The sequence below is a fragment of the Typopeltis vanoorti genome, chromosome 17 (assembly GCF_054136105.1).
Source record: "Typopeltis vanoorti isolate ZY-2024b chromosome 17, IOZ_Tvanoo_1.0, whole genome shotgun sequence".
NCBI lineage: Eukaryota > Metazoa > Arthropoda > Arachnida > Uropygi > Thelyphonidae > Typopeltis > Typopeltis vanoorti.
Window position 1 is genome coordinate 59356318 of NC_143565.1, and position 23059 is coordinate 59379376.

Sequence of the window (23059 nt, forward strand, 5' to 3'; positions counted from 1 at the left end):
AACTGTTTGAAGTTACATTTTATTATTTTTCTGCGCATCAGAGAAATGAAATTGTAGACAATGTCAACGCAGAGAGAAATATGAGCAACATCGAAACTCCATCTAACTCAACATATTTTTATTCTGTCTCCATAGCATTATTTTATTTCGGCTTCATTGACTACTGTGGTTCATATTACCGTGAATACGCCTCTTTGAAGATATTATCAGAATACTGTTGATAGTGGGTATAGTTTTTGGAATGAACCCAACTATCATTCCTTATGAAATGCTTCGCGTCACCTTTTTTCACTTTTAGAAGGGGGGGGGCGAGAGACGAGAAATGCTTGATTCTCATTGTGTTTAAGAAAAGTGTATTAATAGTAAGATAATATGTTCAGAAGAGGAAAAGGGAAACTACATCTTCTTCACATACAGGGACTAAAGACTGCGCCCATGTTATATCCACTAATTTTATTTCAAAATTAGTAATTTTGAAATAAAATTAGTGGGGGGGGGGGAGAATACCGAAATTATTTGCAGAAGTTTCTTTCTTTAAGAGGGGAACTCAAGCCTCTTATATATAATAATAATAATATATATTTTTGCTAATTTTTAATTAGAAAACCATAAGATGAGAATAATGTACATATGCCGGCCACTGAATTAGAAATTCAGTTATGCACTGTCCGTAGATGCCAGTTACGCAGCGTATATGCAAAATACTTGGTCACGTGCTTCACCATGTGTTTTAGGCAACTATTTAAGAATGCTCCTGGTCAGTAATCGTCAATAGTGTTGATAACAATACAAAAAAAAGAAAAAGGATCATTAGAGCTCGATAAAGGTCCCTAAAACTTATTATGGATGCCCGTCTGGCTGAAGCCACGATTTTAAACACAGAAGAGCTGACTGGGTTCTCGTAAGGTGAGCTATTCCGGGTGTTGAATCAGTGGGGGAAAAAAAGCGGCGCAGCAGCGGTCCTAAGACAGTGTCAGGAAAGAGATCGCCGTCGTCTGAGAAAGCTTGTACGGACAGACAGAACTTCCTGTGTGCAGCAATCGAGAAGCCTTTACTGAAGACTGTTTCCGACCCACGTCTCGCCGAACTATGTGCAGGAAATTGAAGAGGATCGATATTGGAAGTCGCATGCCTATACGGCAACCAATGATTTCTGTGAAGATCTGGAAAGTTCGTCTACAGTGGCATCAGGAACACTGCGATTGGACACTAGAAGACTCTAAAATAAATCATATGGGCCGAGTCACAGCACACTTTGTTCTATTTACTGCAGGAGAGAGTTTGGCGGGAGCCCCCACGAAGAAATGAATCCAGCTTGCTTTGTAAACACACCTCAAGGTTCTGGAGGTGGTATCATGGTGTGTTCTATTGGTACGGAACGAATCCCCTAATATTCTGGAAGGTAAGGTGCCCTCCAAGAAATATCTGAAGATTATTGCCCATTAAATCCATCTTGCAATGTTGACTTTTTATGGACGAAAATGCTACTGCCTATCGCGCAAGAATTGTTCAGCAGTGGTTCAACGACCCTGCCAGCGACTTCCGCTATCCTTCAGGACCCGAACCCCATTGAGAATCTATAGTACATGTTAGATAAACAGATCTGGGAGCAAAGTCCTCTTCCGTCAAATCTGAGCCAGTTAAAGTACTGTCTGGTGAACGTCTGGTATGCTTTAGACGTAGATGCAACTGAACACTTTGTGGAATTTGTGCCAAACCGCACATATGCTGTAATTCTGGTTAAAGGAGGTCCAACAACGTATTAAATAAACTGTTTTAATTCTGTGGCCGGTATGCGTAGGACAGTGGTATCCATTAAAAATAATTTTAATAGATTATATAAAATTTATATAAAAATATTTAAAAAAAACAATTATAGAGTTTGTGAGTGTCACTTCAGTTCAAAAATTGTTTCGTTGTATTAATTATAAAATTTTTACATTTATAAAAAATAAACATTTATGTTGTTAATATAAATGTTCATCTTAGAGATTAAAATAGAAAACTATAACATAAAAAGCATAGATCCTTATTATTAAATGAAATTTAAAAACTTGCACACATTTTTGTCAAAAAATATGAAATTCGTAATAAATTAAATTTTCCGTTGTAAATTTTGCGTAATTTAAATCTAGCTAATGTTGATCTTATTATATATATGTTTATCGAAACACTGTTAACAAGACAGAGGGTAGATTTCATGTACAAACGAATATGGCTAGTTTATTCAGCAAGGGTACTAAAAACAAGCTTATTTTGATAATGATTTCTTTTTACTAATGCATTCATCTTCGTGTCAAAATTTAGCATCTCTGTAGCGAGGACTCAAGGTCGACATGACACAACCTACCGTTTGAAAGACGGCCCGGGTATAAATCCTGTGACGGGAGACATCTTTAGACATCCGGTCTCATATAAAGTTGGAAGAGATTTTCCCTCAATGCAATACGAAGGAAATATTAGACAGTTAACATGCTACCAAGCAGTCAATCGTAAAAAGAACACAAGTGTGCTTAATACAAGTAATACGGGATACTTTATGGGCTTATTTTATTTGCCGTGATAATAATCAAACTAGGCAGTCAGAATTGTTTTCAGACCGTTGAAATTTAATTAACTCCATTTTTGATTGCCGTATCTGGAAAAGTGCTGAAGAATATCTCAGTTTTCGTTTGTGTTTATTATGACAAAACATATTTCATGATTTTTCGACGAAAAAAAACCCATAAGAAATCATTCCTTAGATCTTCAGTAAAAACTTCTAATCTGTCATTTATTTCCTTATTTAACCAACAATCGCGTTTGTAATGAACAGTCTAGGATACTGAGAGTAAATACATCTAAGAGTAATTTGTCGATTACAGGGTGCAGTGTTAGCTAAAAAACGAACAGCTTTTTTTCGTTGAAGGAAATGAGAAAATAGCTTTAGGGGATTTTGAATTAAAGCTACCACAAAAATATTTCTGAATGTAGTTTTTCAAATATAATCAATGCTATACTCCTATAATGTCGAGATTGTACATGCTTTGAGAACCAGCAGTTGAACACCCACTCACGCAGAGAGAGAGAGAGAGAGAGACTTATTTAAAAATATTAAACACAAATTGCTACACACTGATACTCAATCGAATGGACGCTGTAAAGTGGATAACACATGGTCTAAATGACATCTGCTATGCTGTCATTAACAGGAAATTCGACAAAACAAACATATAAGCAGTCGACATGATCTCGACTATGCAAGCAGTCCACTTGCATAGTCGAGAATACTCACCCATTTGTCCATCCGATTCCCAAAAACGACTGATCATTGAACTTCAATGAGATAGCATACAGGAAGAAAGTACACTTATGAAAAATCTATTGGACTATAATGCATCCATTGTTGCTTTATTGACCTCAGTCATCGAGGTCAAAATAAAGCAAACTTGCCTCAGTGTTCTGATCCATTCAACATTCAAACTACTTCTGTTCTTTCCTTTGGAACATTGTTCTTCTTTGCAGTGCTATCCAGTTGTTTTGTTCAAGAAAGAAAAGCATATCAATGGTTTCCTTCTATAGATAAGTGTATTCACCAGAACCTGTAAGTCAAGGAGGAAAATCAACCACATAATGCAATTCAAGACAGATTCACTCAACATTTTTGTTCACCTTTTTCAAAACAGAAAACAATTTATATTGTGTTTATGCACAGAATTCACCATCCACCCCCCCCCCACACACACACACAATAATGTAAGAGAAATAACTGGATTATAACCTCTATTTTTTTATCCATGTGACTTCATATTGGCTGCCTCGTTTATCCCAACAAAACAATACAAAAGAAATCCAATGCAAATTTAGGTGACTCTCACTATGCTGCTATCATGTGTTGCTAAGATTTTAAGGTTTTTGCCAAGTGTCTTTATTTTGTTATTTATTTTATTTATTTAGTTATTTATTTTGCATAATCTTGAAACCCTGCTCTAGACACCAAAAATGGAACATTTATCCACTTCTTCTCTTCTTACTAATTCGAACGTGCAGTGGTTGGAGAGTGACTATGCTCTACTCGACCGAACAGGCCGACTTTTCAATCTATCTCTTCGGTATCGCTACAGCTGATTTATCAAGAAAAGATACTTGAGTTAAGAGACATAAATCTGTAAACCGAGAAACTATATTTATTTTTCAGGTTAAGTTATCGAGGTTTTAAATGGAGGCTTGAGAGTTTTCTTCGCTGAATAGAAAGGACATGAAATTTTGCATGAGAATACTAATGATCGTAAGATAACAGATCTTGGAAGAGGATTAAGGATTTCTCATAGAAAAAATTATGTTGATTAAAACAAACTTTATTTGGCCATAATATAATAATAGGATAATGTTTATTTTATGTTGAGAGAGTGATGGCAAAGTCTGACACTTTGAACTTATTTTTAGGTAATTACATGCACGTGTGTGTGTGTGTGTGTGTGTGTGTGTGTGTGTGTGTGTGTGTGTGTGTGTGTGTGTGTGTGTGTGTGTGTGTGTGTGTGTGTGTGTGTGTGTGTGTGTGTGTGTGTGTGTGTGTGTGTGTGTGTGTGTAACGGACTAAAATCTAACTCAGAATAGTTACAAGTATTAAATTTCTACTCTATGCGGGAAGTTCTGCTACGGAGTCTTTCATCATGACTATTAATCACTTCCCGAAATTAGTGACGTCAAAACGTACTGCACTTCTATCTCGGTCTGAATGAATCACCTTGAATAACTGAACTGAGTCTTGCAAACAGGAGACACAGGGATGAAAAAAAATCATTCAAAATATGCAATCCGACGGAAATAAACGACTTCCCAAATGAGCCCAAGGTTAAGGAGTTAGTAACCGTCCTTCTAAGATATACGTCAGTTGCGGAAACGTTACCCAAAAGTGCAAACTAAATGTTGCGGTGGTTGAATGTGTAACAGTTCATTCATTCATTATGAATGAACTCATATTAACCTGAGTCAGTTTTTGTTTGCAGAGAAAGTCTGAAAATGAATGTTGAATATCTCCATGAAGATTATTTTAATAATTTCAAAGTCAATTAGCAGTATCAACAAGAGATTGAAATAAATTCGATTACATCAACAAATCATTTTAGATTTCACATCTGAAAATGTTAATTATAATTTGAGTGTTGTTTACCAAATCGATTATCCCATGTTATCCCGAGAAAACAATCGACTCCAGTCAATTGTTTTCTGATAATGTCATTTTATGGGGATATTTTTGGGCTACTTCCTAGTTGGCTACTAACATTCCTCCACTTTTCTACACTCAAATAAGAACACAAGCAGTCAGTAGTAACATCCGTGCACATTGTCTCAAAACTCATTGAACCAACTTCTAATCCCTTTCCATCATTCCATTTGCCTCTGTTCTTTAGGATACGAAACCTTTACTCACACTGTTTACCCAATGACTACCTCTACTCTTCAAGAAATGCATTACAAATTTCTTCGGTCTCCCTAACCACTTATGAACACACAACGATTTTGTATTATAGCTTTCTCACCATCGAACTACGATCAATATTTATGCGGTATGCAACAATAGGGTTCAATAAACGATATGGTATACTCACGTGTTTTCTATAAGAAACTTGTCACCATCTACCTGCCTGCAGACTCCCTTGTTGGAAATTGTCCCATTATAGATACGAATTGGATCTTGCACCCCTTTCTGAAACCAGCTGCCGGTCCACTGTGGAGGAAACTGGCAAGTATCTAGAGAACAATGAAACATGTTTTTTTTATAATCAGAATTTCCTTGGAATGAAAATGAATGAAATTGTGTTCAAAGTTGAAAGAAAGAAACATCAAAATTAAAATCGCACATATTTCTTCATGTTAATAATGAATACTCAGCTAAATTTATGAATGCTAACCACTATTATTTCAAACAACAGAGATTGAATGCACAATTCTATGTGAAAGCAATTTAATTCAACGACTGAGGTGTGTTTTTATCATTTATTTCATTTAGTAACTCTTCTTAAATATGCACATGATTAAGTCAGAAAAATATCTATAATACAACAAAAATTAAAAAAAAAAAAAAATATATATATATATATATATATATATATACCCCAAACATAAACAAAATCCCATTAAAAAGTATTTTCACATCCACTTCATTAATATCCAGGGCGCTCAGCATTAACATTGATGACATATACCATCGTGCGCATCACCGAAACCTGGTCTCTTATTCCACATTGAACCTCAACTGGTCTACTCGTACTTGACAGCTGCATTCACCAACTACATTGTCCTTACTACATTTTACACGATTCTTTCTGTAAGAATGGTGGAACATGTGTGTTTGTCAGATCTAAACTTTCAGAGATGACTAAACCTTGAATCTCCCACACATGATCTTATTCTAAACAATAGTTCTAGTTTCCCTCTGGGTGTTCATTACGAATGCCTTTACAGCTCGTAATGACCACGTTAACCTCTTCGTTTTTTTTCTAAAGGTTCATTTTTAAAGACTAGTTATCCAAACAGTTTTCTCTTATTTCTGGGAAGAAAGATCTCATTTCACTGACCCTGGTTTTTAGCAATATTCCGATCTGGATTCAAAATCAATGTTCTCTTCATGAGTTAACTTTCACATCTAACCTATCTTGGCAAAACATAACACGCCAGTGGATTCCCTGTCATAAAAAATAATCGTGTCATCGTTAATTCAAAACACTATTTAACACTTACAAAATTCAATTCCTGATACTTTATAAATCCTAAATCTATCCGACCTTAAAATACGCTTCTCACATTTGGTGCTGTACACTAAAAAGTTCCTTAAAGAATAGTCAATATTTGTCTAGAGGAAGAAAGTCCACTAAATCGACAATCGCTCTTTCACAAACTCGCAGCAGTCATTTTCACATAGACGCTTTTCTCTAAATTATGTCTTTTCTTTAGGTATTTCCATGAATGCTGCTCGACCAAATTAGTTACAACCATTATTTCACTTTAATCATAAAAGAACACGCACAGCTACTTGTAAACATCCTCACACAGTTCAATTCTGAACTTCAGTTCTAAACCAGCTGCTTATCTACTTCTTTTATGTATTCCACCCTTGTTCTTTGGAACTGCCTTTTCCATACCATTATTTTCCATACTTAATGAGTATAACCTGCAGCTATTCAAGAAACATTATCAGATGATTCTTATTTCTCCATAATCAATTTCCATGTACGGCGCCATTTTATTACAGGTGTTGCGACTACTCTTGTGTGTGTGTGGGGGGGGGGGGGGGGGTAGGGTACCTGAGTTCGGATCCCCTGGGTTATTTTCGAACTCAGGTATTTTCATTCACAAAGCACATGCGAATATTGTGAGCGCGAGATATAAAGTGCTGTAAATTAGCAGAGAGTACAGAATTTAAACTTTCTAAGAAATCGATATTTTTAGATCGTTTCACAAAACTTCATCAGTACTGAGCCACAATACTACAGTAAACGAAGAACTCTAGTAGCAGTTTCGCTGCCTATCGAGGCGTCGTAAAATAAAATAGCATCAAGAAGATGTGATTGGAATGTTTTGAAATTAAGAATTTCTAAACTTTTTAATAATAATATCGCGTGACTACCGTACATGAATAAATCCGAAATTGATAAGAAACTTCAAACTGGTTTGTTAACAACGGTAGAGAATTTTTCACATTTTCATAAAAATCCATTTTACAGTATTGCAAAATGGGCAAGAAAATTTTATATCAATTATATAAATGTAACTACAGCGTTGCTTATGAATCGAGTTTTAATTGTTCGATATTTTTCCTGTGTACACGAACAGCAGAATTGCACTTCTGCTACCTTAATGAGCCAGAAGAACGTTTCGCTTAGAAACTTCTAAACGTCCCTGGTTTTTCATTAATTCGTCATTTATCTCCCACTGTGTCCATCACAGCTGTCGCCATGGCAATGGAACTGAGCAGGAGTGTTATTATGAGCAAAAACCTTTGGTGAGCAGCCTAATCAGTGGTATTACCATGTCACTGTATGAAACGAGTGGAATGTCCAGATAATTGTGGAAATCCAGAGTGCTGAGCTCTAATAACAAGTACTACTTACGTTTTTCTTTTCTTTTCACATAAATGAAAGTACTATGGCACTACTTTGTCAAAACATAATTTTCGTTAAGTTGAATGAAAATTATTCCTATGTAAGAACTTATGTCTAAATGCGTGTTAATACCTTTACTAAGAAAAGGTGTAAACACGGATTTGGAGTTAAGTTCTTATACTACACGTCTTAACTTTGCAACTAGTCCCTATTCTACATTTAGAGATAGTATTTACGAAGTACTATAGAAAGGTTTTTGTAAATGTCTGAACACTTACTGTAGTACTGTGAGCGTCCAGACATTTACAATTTATTTCTTTTCACTTTAGAATAAGTAAAAACCAATGGAAAGCAAAAGTCAGTCGATACTAATTGTATAGTCTAATGGAGAGAAAATATTTTCATATCTATACACACATTCTACTGATTCATAATAACAACCAAGTATTAAACAATTTAGAAGCAGCAGACTTATTGAAATTATTTTCCTTAGTGGTAATGTTGATGATAGGGTCCTGCTCAAATTTCAGAGTGTATTTGACATTCTCACTACTTAAAGCAATGTCATCAACAGCACCCACCGTAATAAGATGTAGGACGTCCTTTCGCTGCGATGACTGCAGCAATAGGACGATAGGACTGTTGTGGGGCAAACGTCCCTTGATCTCACCCGACGCTCCACTTCATACCACAGATGTTCAATAAGGTTGACATCAGGTTCTGTGGACGCCAGTCAAGTGTGGTGACGTTCATGTCCACAAGTCACGCAGTTGCAGCAGCATTATGACACGGTGCATTGTCATGCTGAAAGAGACAATAGTTCGACAATGGTTCCTACTTTCTGAAGTTCCTATGGAACTTCAGAAAGTAGGAACCACTACCTTGTCCAGAAACCTCTCGGAGTTCCGTGTGCGTGACACCACAAGCAGAGGTCCGAGGATAAACGAGGAAAAACAGAACCATGCCACCACACCGCCAAATTTCATAGCTGGGGTTATTACGCATTCTGGTAAGATACATTCACCACGCATCAGCCATACCCACACCTGTCCATCTGTTCGATAGATAGTATAGCGTAATTCGTCGCTCTATAACACACCTTTCCAAGCTTCCACTGTACACGCTCTTTGCACCACCGAAGACGACGCTGCATGTTGGTTCGGGTAACGTGGGGCTTCATATTGCAGTGTTACCATAAAAATCCATGTTGTTGGCCTCGGTTTCTGAATATTTTTGTGCAGATTCCTGTTCCAGTCGTTGCTCGGAAGTCCGCATTCAACATGTTGGCCGACGAATGGCGGTTTTACATATTATCCTTCGTAGCACCCAACGGTCACATTCGGAGAGTATGGTGAGTCGTCCACTGCGGTTGATTCCCTGAGCTTTCATCTCACTATGGTATCAATAATTGTTGACCTTGGATTTGTCAACAATTTGTCAAACAGATAGGCCTGCAACATATGTTGCAGGCCTATCTGTTGGCCATGTTGGTCTAACATGGTGGCCGAGGAATGGCGGATTTACATATTATCCTTCGTAGCATCCAACGGTCACATTCGGAGAGTATGGTGAGTCGTCCACTGCGGGTAGCACTTGCAGTTGATTCCCTGAGCTTTCATCTCACTATGGTATCAATAATTGTTGACCTAGGATGGCGCAATTTGTCAACAATTTGTCGAACAGATAGGCCTGCAACATAGCATCCTATCACAGTGTGCCTCTTTTAAACTCTGCTAGTTACCTTCTCGCAGCCATTTCAAGCGAACACAGTTGCACTGATTTGGGATCATTATATTCCCCAACTTATACCACCGACTACAAACACGACTCGTTATATGGCACTATGCACCTTACCCATGGGGATGTCTGTTGACTTCTTTCCAAGCAGTGCATTTCGGCAATGTTGATCAGCATGTGATCTTCCTGCTTATGTCACCTTTGTACAAACTTCATGAAAAAAGTCTGGAGAACCTTCAATGAATGCTCTTGATATTAAAGGATTTGAAACTAAGACCTATGCAAGTAAACTTTCTCGCCTCTAATCTTCTGTTTCCTGACTTTCTCAACTACAACGTGAACTTTCTCTTGGCAAGCACGTTACGTGTAAAGTTGGATGGATCTTTATCGTCAAACGTTATAACTAATACACAGATACCACACTGCTCCATTCTTTCTCTTCTTTATCGTCAAACGTTATAACTAATATATAGATACCACGCTGCTCCATTCTTTCTCTTCCGGTTCTTTCAGCACTACAAATCCACTCCACGGTTTGTTGAACATTCCAATCCTGTTTTTCATTTAACAAACCTAAATTCTGATAATTTTGTTAATTTAAATGCTAGCAAAACGCAATCTAGTCTTATGTTTTCTCAAAATAAAAGAAGAGGAAAAAGGGAAAAAAAAATTCTTGAAACTAAAAAAACTCCAGTCATTCTTTTTGGATTAATTACTTACATCTCTGGGAAAGATGAGATTTTGTCACTTGTGATAACTCTTACCTTCAGTCTTTCTTAGCATAAGTATAGCAAATGTCTTCTACTCAGTATCTAAGAAATTGGGTTTTCTTCTTTCACTACAGGCTTACTTTACCTCTGAAAATTATTACTCTCAACAAAACACAAATTTCTTCAACGATTGAATATTTTCACACTTAAATAGTACCCTCGAAGAGCTTTTTATTAATACTTGATCAAGGGAAAAAACATTGGGTTCATTAATGATCAGACTATTATTTACTCCACTCTTTTTCATACTGAGCTCCAGTTTCTGCTTCGTCCATTTGTTCAAGATGTTTCCATTATCACTTTTCATAAGAACAACGGTATTTTTCTTCAAAATCTTGCATAGTGCAGCGACTAGTCACTAATTTTATAAACTCAGAAGAAATTTTGCTTCTTTCTTTTGTTCCCAGCAATTCTGTCTACCGCAACAGCCTTCTTTCTTATTCTTTTCAAATCAGTGTATCTACTAATCTTTAAATTTCCTTAAAAGGGCTCTTTTCTTTTCTTTTTTTTCCCTTTTTTTTCTTAACGTTCTGTCTACATACGATATGAGCAGATAATAGAAAGATACTATGGGATGAATAGTTAACAGAAATATCATAAATGGATGACATTCGAAAATATATTTTAGGGTAATTGCTTAAATGAATAGCGCATGGTTGCTATTTATGCGCTACGACTTGGAAAAAAGCGTGTACCGTGTTGAGGTTTGGAAAACTGGAATACTTCTTCATAGCATAGTCGGTATGTCATGGATACCCTTAGTTAAAGTAGTGCTGGGTTCCCTTGGTTAAAATTTCATTCAAGAAAGGGAAAACGTTTCCTCCGAGGATATACAAACTGGTCACAGACATGGGAATGAATATGGTTTAGCTGGGAAATTATTTTTTAACTTGTTCATTTAGAGGCAAATCGATATAAACACATACTTTTTTGACAGGAATGAAAACAGATTTTGAATGGACTGTGACAATGTTTTTAACTTATCATTGAGATTAGTTGTCTTATCTACTTAACTTTTCATTAAAATAATTTGAAAAGCCAATTGATCGATGTGGGAAACTTCTGAAGAGAGTATCAGGCACCAAATAATTGGCATTTCAACTAACATAATAAGTTGACTCGTCTTATTTACTTACACATTCGGTTATATCTATCAATAGCCTTCTGTCAATTTCGAAGTATCGAACTAAACTTACCTTCAAAATTCAGTAAGTAATCCAAAACATTATAGCAATGCAACACTTTATAATATAATTCATATTATAGATTCCGTTAGCCTACTAAAAACCGAATACATACATCCGATATAATGAAAACTGTAAGTAGTATATAGGGGGGGGGGGCAAGTACTTTAGCAATGAATACTCCAATATTATTTTATAGATAGTTATTCATCTTACAGAGTAAGTAGTTCTAAGTAGTTCTAAGCTCCAAAACTGTTGAAATTATCAAGATCCATTCTTGATAATTTCAATATGTTGCAAAGGTAGTAGTTCCCTTTCTCCAGAAGTATAATGACAAAATATATGAAAGATTTCCATCATATTTTAGTATCAGGAAGATGCCACTTTCTGGCCTTAATCAATAAGAAAGAATTTCACGACTCACCAATATCCGTCTGCAGACATCAAAAATTCTCAAGGTGGCAGAGCTTATCGCTGTGTTCCCATGCTAAGGAAGCAGACAGTAAAAAACTATCTATCCTCCGCATCTTTTGATGCTGCCTTTCACATGCCCAGCGATATTTTAGTCGTCGACTTGTATTCTTTCCAATTATTGTTGGTAGTGAGGGAAAATGGGGAGGATTGATAATGACGATTAATTGCCTCTGTTATGCGGACCACCGACGTGCCTAGAGAGGCGGAAAATGAGGAGAAACATTCTGCTTCAAGTGCAGCCCTCTAAATCTCTCTCTTCCCCTACTACTCCAACCCCCTCTCTTTCTCTGTGTGACGACCCGTTTTGGGGACATGGACGATTGCGGATGACGGATGGTGATGCATATAGCTGTCACTTCCTCTATCTGTCCGTGAAAGATCTTGACGTAACTGAAGGACGGAACTCTCTTTCAAGAAGATAATAAGGAAGTCTAAAGATGCACGATGAACGAGTAAATAAATATGGGACTATTGCTCAGTGACCTCAGAAGACATTTTATTTTCAATAGTTGTCCGACTTGCAAGATTATCAATATAAGTGCTTCTACGAAGCACTTACATTGACAATCTATGCTGATGATGTCATCATTTTAGTTAGTCAAAAGGAAATTTTTTCGCAAATATAAAGAGCATATCAGCAATATCAAGCAACCTCAGTAGCCAAACTAAATACACACAGGCCACTGGATTGCGATACGACTATTGAACGTCTGAACTGACCCTCTCCCTCTTATACCTAGCTGTTGTCTGAGTTTACAGATGTCTAGAAATACGCTTAGGAAAGCCATGCGTGTGTCAACAGGAACTGGGATACACGAATCCAATATTTCGAGCAAATACGAGAAAGGACTGCAGTAAAAGCTACCGCATCTATCAGAGAAAGCATAATAATTATTAACCAAATAGCTTCCACTATCCTTTGGTATACACGCAACACACAAGATTCTGATTTCTCCAGAGCACAATTCCCAATAATGCAAAACAACTATCGATTTTTATAGAATAAACGAACTGTTTGTCATATACCAAACTACTAAACTCTTTCTACTTCTTCAGATGTAGAACCTGTCAAGCCATGGCTTGACAGGTTCTACATCTGAAGAAGTAGATTTGATTCTACATCTGAAGATGTAGGTTCTACATCTGAAGAAGTAAATCTATCATTTGATTACAAGACGACTTTTGGTCCTTCGTTTTAAGCTATTCAACAGCAGCTCCACGAAAACCACATAAACAGCACATAGAATGTATATTTAGTGTCTTGTCTTATCTTATCTTACAGATATATTCTTTAGAGGCAGAAAGTTCATATCTGTGACACAGTGAAAGTAGTTCCATTTCCTTTCTTTAATATTAGGATGAGAAGTTCTATCACAAATAAGCAGGTATTTTTTGTTCCTTGCAGAGAGAGGTTTGGAGCGGTGTTTTGGAGTCTTAGGTGGGATATAATGCAGTTCCACTAATCACCAGAAACTTAATGTGGGACTTAGGCTGAATAGTCCAGCTTTATAAAGTCTTTCTTTCAGATGGTGATGTCTCTGTTCAAACTGGAAGTAGGAATTTGGGAACCAGCAATAGAATACGAAGTGCTTATATTTTCCTTAAAATCCATAAAACCCAGATGATCTTTAAATCTTCCAGCATGAACAAGGTGTACAATATTTAACAAACAAATATTTATTAACTAATATTTAATTTTATATTTTATATTAATATTTATCCAACGGTTGCAGCAAGGCAACTTCATTAGATAATTGTATGTCTCTCTCTTTCCATGCCAGCACACACACTATAGGATCTGCTTTACAAAAGTAGGACCATTAAGCATGACGCTGACAAACAGTGGCAAATGTGAGACAATGCTCTCCTCATGAAATTTATACCTTACTGTATAAATTTCATCCAGACTTACTACAAAATTGTTCCATTTGTAACCGAACCAGAATGACCTGTTAATAACATTCGGCATTTCCTGTGGAGTGTTCCTTTAATTTAGTATGAGGTTAACCTCATCCATATACAATCAAGAAACAATACGCTCTGCAACTGTCTCTATATCATAACGAAGGTGGTAATATTATACCAGAAGACTAAAGTCAGAACGACACCTTTACTGAGAGAGAGAGAGAGGGGGGGGGGGGTGGCAGCCGAATATTCTACATGAAGCTTCTAAGAAACCGCTTTCTCCATGAATATGATCGTAGTGAGAACAATCCTCATGACATCAACACTGGAATGAAAGGGATTAATTTCTCAATGAGCATGTCCACAGCATCAAACCCACTCACCGTAATTTACATTAACACCACTGAGAGAGAAAGATTTCTGCATAGACAATGAACTAGAACCAAGTAGCAAAATGAACAATGATCCTAAAGTTGGTAACTAGACTTTTTAAAGGCGCATGTACTGTAGACATTATGGATTGCATTCATACTAACAGACAGCACATGTAACACGGACACGGTATGGCAAAAAAAAAAACAGTTCTGAACATCGACTAGTTATTAAGAACTTTTTTTGCGCCATACTGTATATATGCACCACTTATTCTTGAGGACGTGTATTTGAAATCCCAGAACTTTCAACATTTTTATTTAAAGCTTTATAGCATTTTCCTCGAAGCTGAATTTCCACATTAAATGCGATTTAACGTGGTTTTTTTTTGGATTTTACATTATTTTTATTTATTTATTTTTATATTGAACAACAATATAAAAATGCCTGGGACAACAAACTATTTCGACTACATTTTCAATAAAAGAGGGAACAATATTTCGTGAAACCTAGCAGCATGTCCATTAAAAGCGCTATCGCTTAATGTATCTTAGTAGCGAACCACTCAGAGAATTCCTTTGTATGAATATCACAGGCAATTGGAATTGAGGGATATTTATTTCCAATGTGTCAAATTTGAAACTCCGTCCAGCAGGACCATGTCTTCTACATAATGCAAAACATGCCCAATTTGAGTATACTAGTTGCATACCTGACAGCAAGTTTGGTATTTTATTAGATATTATATTTATAAAACCCCAAAAGGTGGAGAGATGTTTGCTGAATAGCAATCACCTACATAAGTTCTAGGATTCCTTCCATACCATTGGAATAGCAAATGTATTGACAAACGTGTAGCCCTTGACCATCCTCTTAAATATCAAGCACCCGCTGCAACAAAAAGCTAATTCGTTAATAAAATCCCGCCCTGCGTGCAATGTACAGCTCATACTCTTTCAGATTTTATTATTGCAATCTGCAAAACAAGCATAAAGCAATAATAAAATCTGAAAGCAAGCATTCCCTCGATCTCGTTTTGTTATATGGGTTGATTATGTAGTTTACTAGGCAAGCGGCATACCAACAACGCATTTAGCAAACATTATGTGCTGCTGCCGATAAGAAGCCTCCGTAGATTAGTTGGTATAGACTTTGGTTGGAAAGACCCAGGTTCGAATCCGTCTATTACGAAAGGAACCTTTATCAGGTGATTTCTATCAAATAGTGAGTTAGCCGGTCTCATACGGAAGTAGAGGTTTTTTTCAAAAGAGGCAAACCGGATCTGTACGTTCACGGGGTCAGTTTATCTGTTTTTGAGGGAGAAAAATCCCTCCACCAGAGCATGAGACCAGTTAACTCAACATTTGATTGAAAAACGCCTGATAAAGTTCCTCACTTCATAGACGGTATTCAAACTCGGGTCTTTCCAACCTAAGGCTTATCTATACCAACTGATCTACGGAGGCTCCGTTGAAATCATCCACATCTACCTAATGGTTATAACACACAATACAATTCAGTAACCGAGTTCTCACACCTGACGATAAAATTCATCTCTCACCTGAAGTCATTCACAGCTCTTTGTACTACAGTGGGATTCCGCCCCACAGCCTAATACCTGAAGATGCACTGTGAGGGAGTGTTGATTAGTTGCTGAACTGATTTGACAGAGAGTGGGGAGTATTATTGATGCTAATTCTGATAAACAACGGCCGTATAAGTATTTTTAGAAGATATAAGCAGCCGAAACCGAGCGTTGGCATGAAAGTGAGTGAAGGGTCATTGATCAGCTGACTGCCCTTTTCTGTACAGAGCCTAGTATCGTCAGGGAGCTCTAAGGGGCTCCACCTCAGATATCGGAGCAATATTCAAAGGTGAGACGAATTTGTGATTTGTATAAAGTTGGAATTTGCTTGGAGTTTAAAGTAACGCCTCTAGCTAAAAAGAAAACCAAATTTTTTAGAGGTACAGGAGTACCTCTAACGCTAACCTCAAATCTCTCTTAGAGATTTGAGGTTAGCGTTATCCCAAGAATATAAATCGCATCATGCATGGGGATTTTAGGGTTTTCAAAAGTAGCGCTGGAAGAGAATGGTTCTATTTTGTGTGAAATAAGAGAGGGTTATGTTTTGCTTGCATTGAAATTGACAAGATTATCCAACCCTAGTGATGAATGTTTTGAAGATCTGTATTGAAAGCGATAGTAGTTAAGGCTCTGAAGATTGTGGTGGTTTGTGCATTGTCAGGTTAGTCAAATGAAAGGGAGAAATGCAATTGGGGTCATAGTTTGCTGGAGTAAGTCAGTTATATAAATAAAAGGAATAAGGTGGGTGAGAGAACAAAACATTGTGGGACCCATGCATTGATTTTTTACTGAGAGGATAAGGAACCATCCACCACCGCTCGTAGTAAGCGTCCACTCAGAAAGCTGGCAATCCAACTGCAGAAGTAAGGGGAAGCTCACATTCCATGTTTGTTTTTTCTCTCGCTCACATAGATCTCACCAAGATCGAAGTAATGACTGCAGTAACTGGCTTAAAGACACTATAAATAAGTTAACATTAAAAAGCGAGATGAGAAAATGAGGAATCTATATAAAACTGAAAAAGAAGATTAAATCGAAAAATCCTTACAAAAATCTTAAAATAGTTCTTTATTAAAGAATTCTTGGAAGTTCAACGAGTTCATCTTTGATCCCATCTACTCTCGCTGTAATTTATAAATATTATGCATTTTAATAACAAAATTACAACTTCAGTAGTTTTTGTAGGAAAGATCATTTCCATCTATAATGAAAACAAACTAAAAGTTTAATAAAATTATTTTCTTGCGCAAACTATGCAACCAGACAGCATCTTTGGAATAAGGGGTTTACTGATTTATTGATTTACTCTTTCATCATTGCACTTGAAGGGTTCTTTTTTCTGAGACCATATTTCGCTCTCATTGGAGATGAGCACAAATACACTTCATGGTTAAAAGAAGCTGATCATTAAGTTCGCTATCACTCGGATATCGAAAAGAAACTGTTGAGATTTATAGGACAAACGTTTTTTCTTTACTTAGCAATGAAATATGATTCAACTGAAAAAGTGAAAAATTCAGGAAAAGTTTTTTTTGAACTGTTTTTTTTTTTTTTTTTTTTCAAATACTGTTTTCTATCCTCAAATGATACCGAACATAGGAGCTGGATATTTTAGGCAACAGCTTCTGTTAAAGTATTTTAGACTCTTCTCTGGTTTCCATTGAATCAGTAAAAAGAAACCTTATCAATGAAAATAAAATGCTTTCACTTTTCTGATCATTCGGCCTCTACGACTTTCAAATAGTGAAATGCAGCAGCCATTTTAATAAATTAAGTAGTGCCAATATATTTTCAGATATACTGTCAAAGAATTTTAGTATTCTGTATGACAAAGTGCTACAGATTGTGTGTTAGCCTTCAGCGGGCACAATTACTTAAAATTATATAAAAAGAAAACAAAAGGTTGGATAAGAAACAGATTGCAACCTCCATGGCAGGTTTCTTAATGAAAAGCGACAACACGAGTTAGCAGCATTGAATCAACAATCCTTTAATTCTCTCATTCAAAAATCTCATAAATTTCTTCTGTATCCCATTGTCAACATTAGTAACAATTCAATAATCATTTCTGATTCAGCCAAGAAAAGAAATAAGAAAAGATGAAGTTTTAAGCATTCATCTCACAGGTATCTTTATGCTTCTTTTCCTTTGGAATGGGTCAACAGTTCGTAATATGATATCGTAGTATATCCTGGTTGACTGAGTAACTCTAGAGTGCCTACTCGTCCAACCAACAGACTTTGGCTTAAAATCCCACTTTCAACATGAACATTTGTGAATATGGTTAGATGATGGATGAATTTCATCTCTAGGTATGCGACCACAGCGCTGATTGTTTGAACCTAGTGTTTCTTGAAAACGTTTCCTGTTTGGTTTCTATAGCAAGGTTTCCTTATTATTTATCTTAGCTGACCAACAGTACTAATATTAATGTAAATCTTAGTACAATCTTTCACAGTGGAATTATACCATCTGTTCTGACAAGTATGACATCAATATATATACCTCTATGAGTTATAGACTTCAAGACGCTTATTACTTAACCTTTTACTAAATCTTATTCGCTTTCTTTAAATGATAAATTAAATGTGCTTATTTTGTATCTTCTCTGATACAACATAAGCACATAAACCTACATCATGGCAGGAAAAAAACGACAAAAAACTTCACATCGAATTTGCCTTTTGAGTTACGTACACACTTCTATCCCTAAGTATTTAGATAAAACACTGAGTTACAGAAAGAACTATTTTATTCCTTTAATGTGATATTTTAGGTTTCTTAAAGTCGCCCAAGCGGTTTCATGTTTCATTATATTTTTCGTGAAAGTTTGGAATGTAGCAGCGGATAACGTATTTCTTAAGGAATCATTCAAACTTCTGTAACAAAGAAGACGATCAAGCAGACTGTAACTGATGGAGAATGTGTTTAAGAAGACCTCTCTCGTCTTTGTTATTGTCTCTCACACGCCCAAACGAAACATAATCACCGAAGCAGCGAAATTTCTGAAAATACCATCTGTGCACAGCATGAAATGTTACGAATAAAAAAAAATTCCTAAGACTTTAATTATCAAAGAAAACTTATCCAGTTTCGTGATGGGAGAAGGGAGAGAGCAGCTCATTTTTTATTTTCTTTCAGATAAAGAAAAAAGAACACGAGGTGTGGTATTGAACTACTTGTTTATTATTTCGTAGCGAAACCTACGTTTGCGTGCTGTGACAATTTCTAAGGTTAGCGTTTTCTCACAACAATGAGCAGGCGCGTGTTTCAAGACTTGCGCTGCGTGTCATACACTCGCCTCACTACTTTTGCAGGGAATGAACGAATTGTGATTACCTGCGTTTACAACACAAGAAATAAAGCTCGGTTCTTCAGATGAAGTAAGTTTTGAATTAAGGTGAACGGGGCAAAGCACAGGGGGAGTCGAATGAAGGGCGAAAGTAAGAAAACTTTTCTAAACTTTTGGCGCTTGGATAGTGAGAACCGATTTATAAAACGTAAACCAAAAAAAAAAAAAAAAAAACGCACCTTACCTTCAATGTGGCAAGCATAAAATAAGCGCATTTTACATTTCCTGTAATACAACACAAAAATCGAAAATACGCCATCATAGCGTTAGTATAATGCGCAATGCATCAAGTGCATTACTCCTCTATATTACAAGAATAAGTTTGGTTCAGGTAGCTGCTACTACGTCTTTGCTATTGTCGTGACAAAAGAAAAGAACAGCACCAGACATCGCGATCTAACTTTAGTCAATACCAGATGAAAGCTTTCTCTATTCTCAAAAGAATTTGAAACTTACATCTATTCTCCGGTCTCAAACAGAACTGAAACATGAACACTGATGACGTTTCTCTCTCTCTCTCTCTCACTCTCTTCAGGAGGGAGAGTTTCTGTTTTAATTTTTTCTTTTTTTTAATGAATTCTTTTTCTTTTTTCAAATAACTTTCTTATTTCATCTCAAAATTTCCTTCATCCATGTCTACTGTTGGTTGAACACTTTTATAATGGAAAGACCTGATGAAATTGCAGAATAAAAACAGATAAAAGATGGCGTGTTTTATTTCATTGTGTTCCGGGGAAAACCGAAAGTAACTAAACAGAAAAATTAATCAAATTGATAATGTTCTCAAGCGAAACTGAGTTATTTGGATATTTTTTTTTTCTTCATTTGTGCGCTTTTCCCGAATATTCCTCTTCTTGAGAATATAATTCTCAGCACACATGCTGGCTTGTGCATATTTTTATGCTGATAGTAATAACTAGCATGTGTCCTGAATAGAAATCCAGTACTTACTATTGCTTTCGGAATCATTCTCGAAACTTTTTGCTTCGATTTATAATGGATCTCATTCTGGAATTTATTACACATGATGTAAAATACAGCTGCCATAGACTATGCATAGTGAGACAGCAGACGCAGTTATATTTGCGAGATTGCTCAGCCATCAAGAAGAATTACATCATATCACCATTCACAAAAAAATAAAAACAACAACAACAAAACAAGCTGACCTGAGCTTGCATCCAGCATCTATTACCTCTAAGGAAAGGCGGTAGTTGACGGATTCAAAAGCTCATGCATCCAAACATCGGTCCTATCATCGTTGTGGATAAGCAAGAATTTTGATTCGTCAGCCATGTCATACACTCGCCATTATTTTCTACCATTAATCAACATTCCAAAGTCATTGCTTTTGACAAAATTTCATAGGGCGTTTTATGTTAATATAAGATATGTGAGAGGCTTTCCAAGAGATGTTACACTTGCGAACACCTTGTTTCTGCAGTAAACTAAATCCAGTTTTTTTTCCCTCTCATCTGTTTTGAAATATGCGATAACCAAGTATTTCACAATTGTACCTCATCTACTGAGAAAAAATAGCATCATAGGTCAGTGGTTCTGCTATTCACTATTATATTTCTATGACATTTTTTTTTTCCGGATAGAGACACTTCAAACATATGTACTAAATTTTATGTCATTATCGATGCATCAGGCCCTAAAGATAAACTTCTCTCAAAATCACTAATTAGCTGATCTTCTACAGTTCGTGGTACTTCTCCGATTGATTCTAAGATGGTGCTACTAAATCCAGAATGGCATGATTTACAAATTATTCGGTTATAGAAAAGGTGATTAAATGGATAGATGATTTCAAATCGCAAATTTCTCTCTCTCTCTCTCTCTCAGCACTGATGATAAAACCATGCAATTTTATTTGGAATTAGGGATGAAGTGACTAACTAAGACCATGAGGACAATGTATTTGATGTCTATTGACAGTGTGTTCTTCTGGCCGGTTTGCTTGTTTCGCAGCTAAAACCTTTAATTCAGCAGGAAAAACCCTGGGACCTCTGAGAAGACTCACCGTTATTTGTAAATCCTTCGTTCTAGACCGAATTCGAACCTAGATTTCCCAATCAAAGCACATCTCAGATGCCTGACGCTTAACTGTTATTTTAACTGCATATTATCAGCATCGATACTGATTAGCTGGATAAAAGTCATGGCAATGGCTATGAATTTATAGGTTTAATTTTTATTTGTGTCACTGTCAAGTTTTATTAATTTTCTGATTTGAGCATATTTATAGTATAGTCCAGCTTTCTCTCTGGTCTTCATTAAGCGCTTTGGATTAGAAAAATAAGCGGAATAGTTGGACTGTAATCCTTACATCACTGTGCAGTATTTAGAAAGAGCTATGATTTAAAAAATCATAGCTGCTTAAGAACCAGGAGAATGAAGAGCAGTGTAATTCTGAATATCGAATGAGTAATCATTCTGGAAAGGCCCGTTGTACTTTTTGTTTTTTTTTTCGAAGAACTCACTCCAAATGAACATTTCTGAATGCAAGCACAGCAAACTGGTTGCTGTTTAGACAGACGACCTAATGAAGCGGTTTTGAAAATGGCTGAAATTGTTATTTTCAAGTACGACTAATTCAGATTAGGATATGAACCCTGGTCACGAAGGGATCATTACCGCTTAGCAATTTTAAAATGCCACTTAAAGCTTATCGGTGCGCTTGTAATATTAATCAAGCCTCCGTGTTTGAATTTTAAACTCGTGCAGGGAACTGGCAAATCTGATGACGACCTCACTCTTATCTCTATACAATCCAAGAACCTCATTCATTTGCATGCATGAAGTAGAAAAGCTAAAAAAAAAAAAAAAAAGAAGGATGGAGATGAAATGTAATTTAATCGGTGGGAATTTATTGCTTTCACTACTTAAGTGTTTCTTTCCTTTGCTATGTAGTAAATTATACACGTGTTGAGAACAGAGGATATGTGGTGTTAGCATCTGTACTTCCAATTTCCCTTTCAGGTTTTAGTGGCAGAAAACATACACACACACAATATATATATATATATATATCGCAATTCGGTATATATGTTTGCGAGTGTGGCCATTTAAAATGTACTATTTTCTGGACAACACACTTTTAAAAACCTGCATCACGTATGAAAAAAAAAAAAAAATCAACAGAAAAAAAAATAGAACTCCAAAGGAGAGATGAAATTATTTTATCAAATAAGATGATGAAACGACTGTCTTGTATTTATAAACTGGAGCGGCATAACATTCACACTGCGAACACTAAGCTCATATCTTCGTATTGCAATTGTGAAGGCTACGGAGCTGAGAGCATGGTGGTTTCAGTGTGAAAGTTATGCCACAGTTGACTAATTTTTTTTCTGCTTAATAAGGGATACAGTATCTTTATCAATATGAATTCCAGCGATCAGGTTTTGCTGTAATGAATTCCGGATTCTATTTTTATTTATTTATTTATTTTATCGACTACTTTCCGTCAAATACGAGGACATCGAATAAAGGAATTACCGAGAGAGAGAGAGAGAGAGAGAGATTATAATATATGAGAGTAGAATTGGTATGTTTATGATAATTCTACGCATGAAGGATCAATCTATAGT

At 36.2% G+C, this 23059-nt stretch overlaps 1 protein-coding gene across 1 annotated transcript in view; it reads right to left on the bottom strand.

Annotated features, from left to right (window-relative positions):
- The window catches only part of LOC150097433 (uncharacterized), a 364972-nt gene that overhangs the window by 159136 nt on the left and 182777 nt on the right, over positions 1-23059 (bottom strand). The window contains exon 2 of the mRNA XM_090407059.1: positions 5592-5733. Within this exon, the coding sequence (XP_090263185.1) occupies positions 5592-5733 (142 nt within the window). The remainder of the gene's footprint in view (positions 1-5591; positions 5734-23059) is intronic.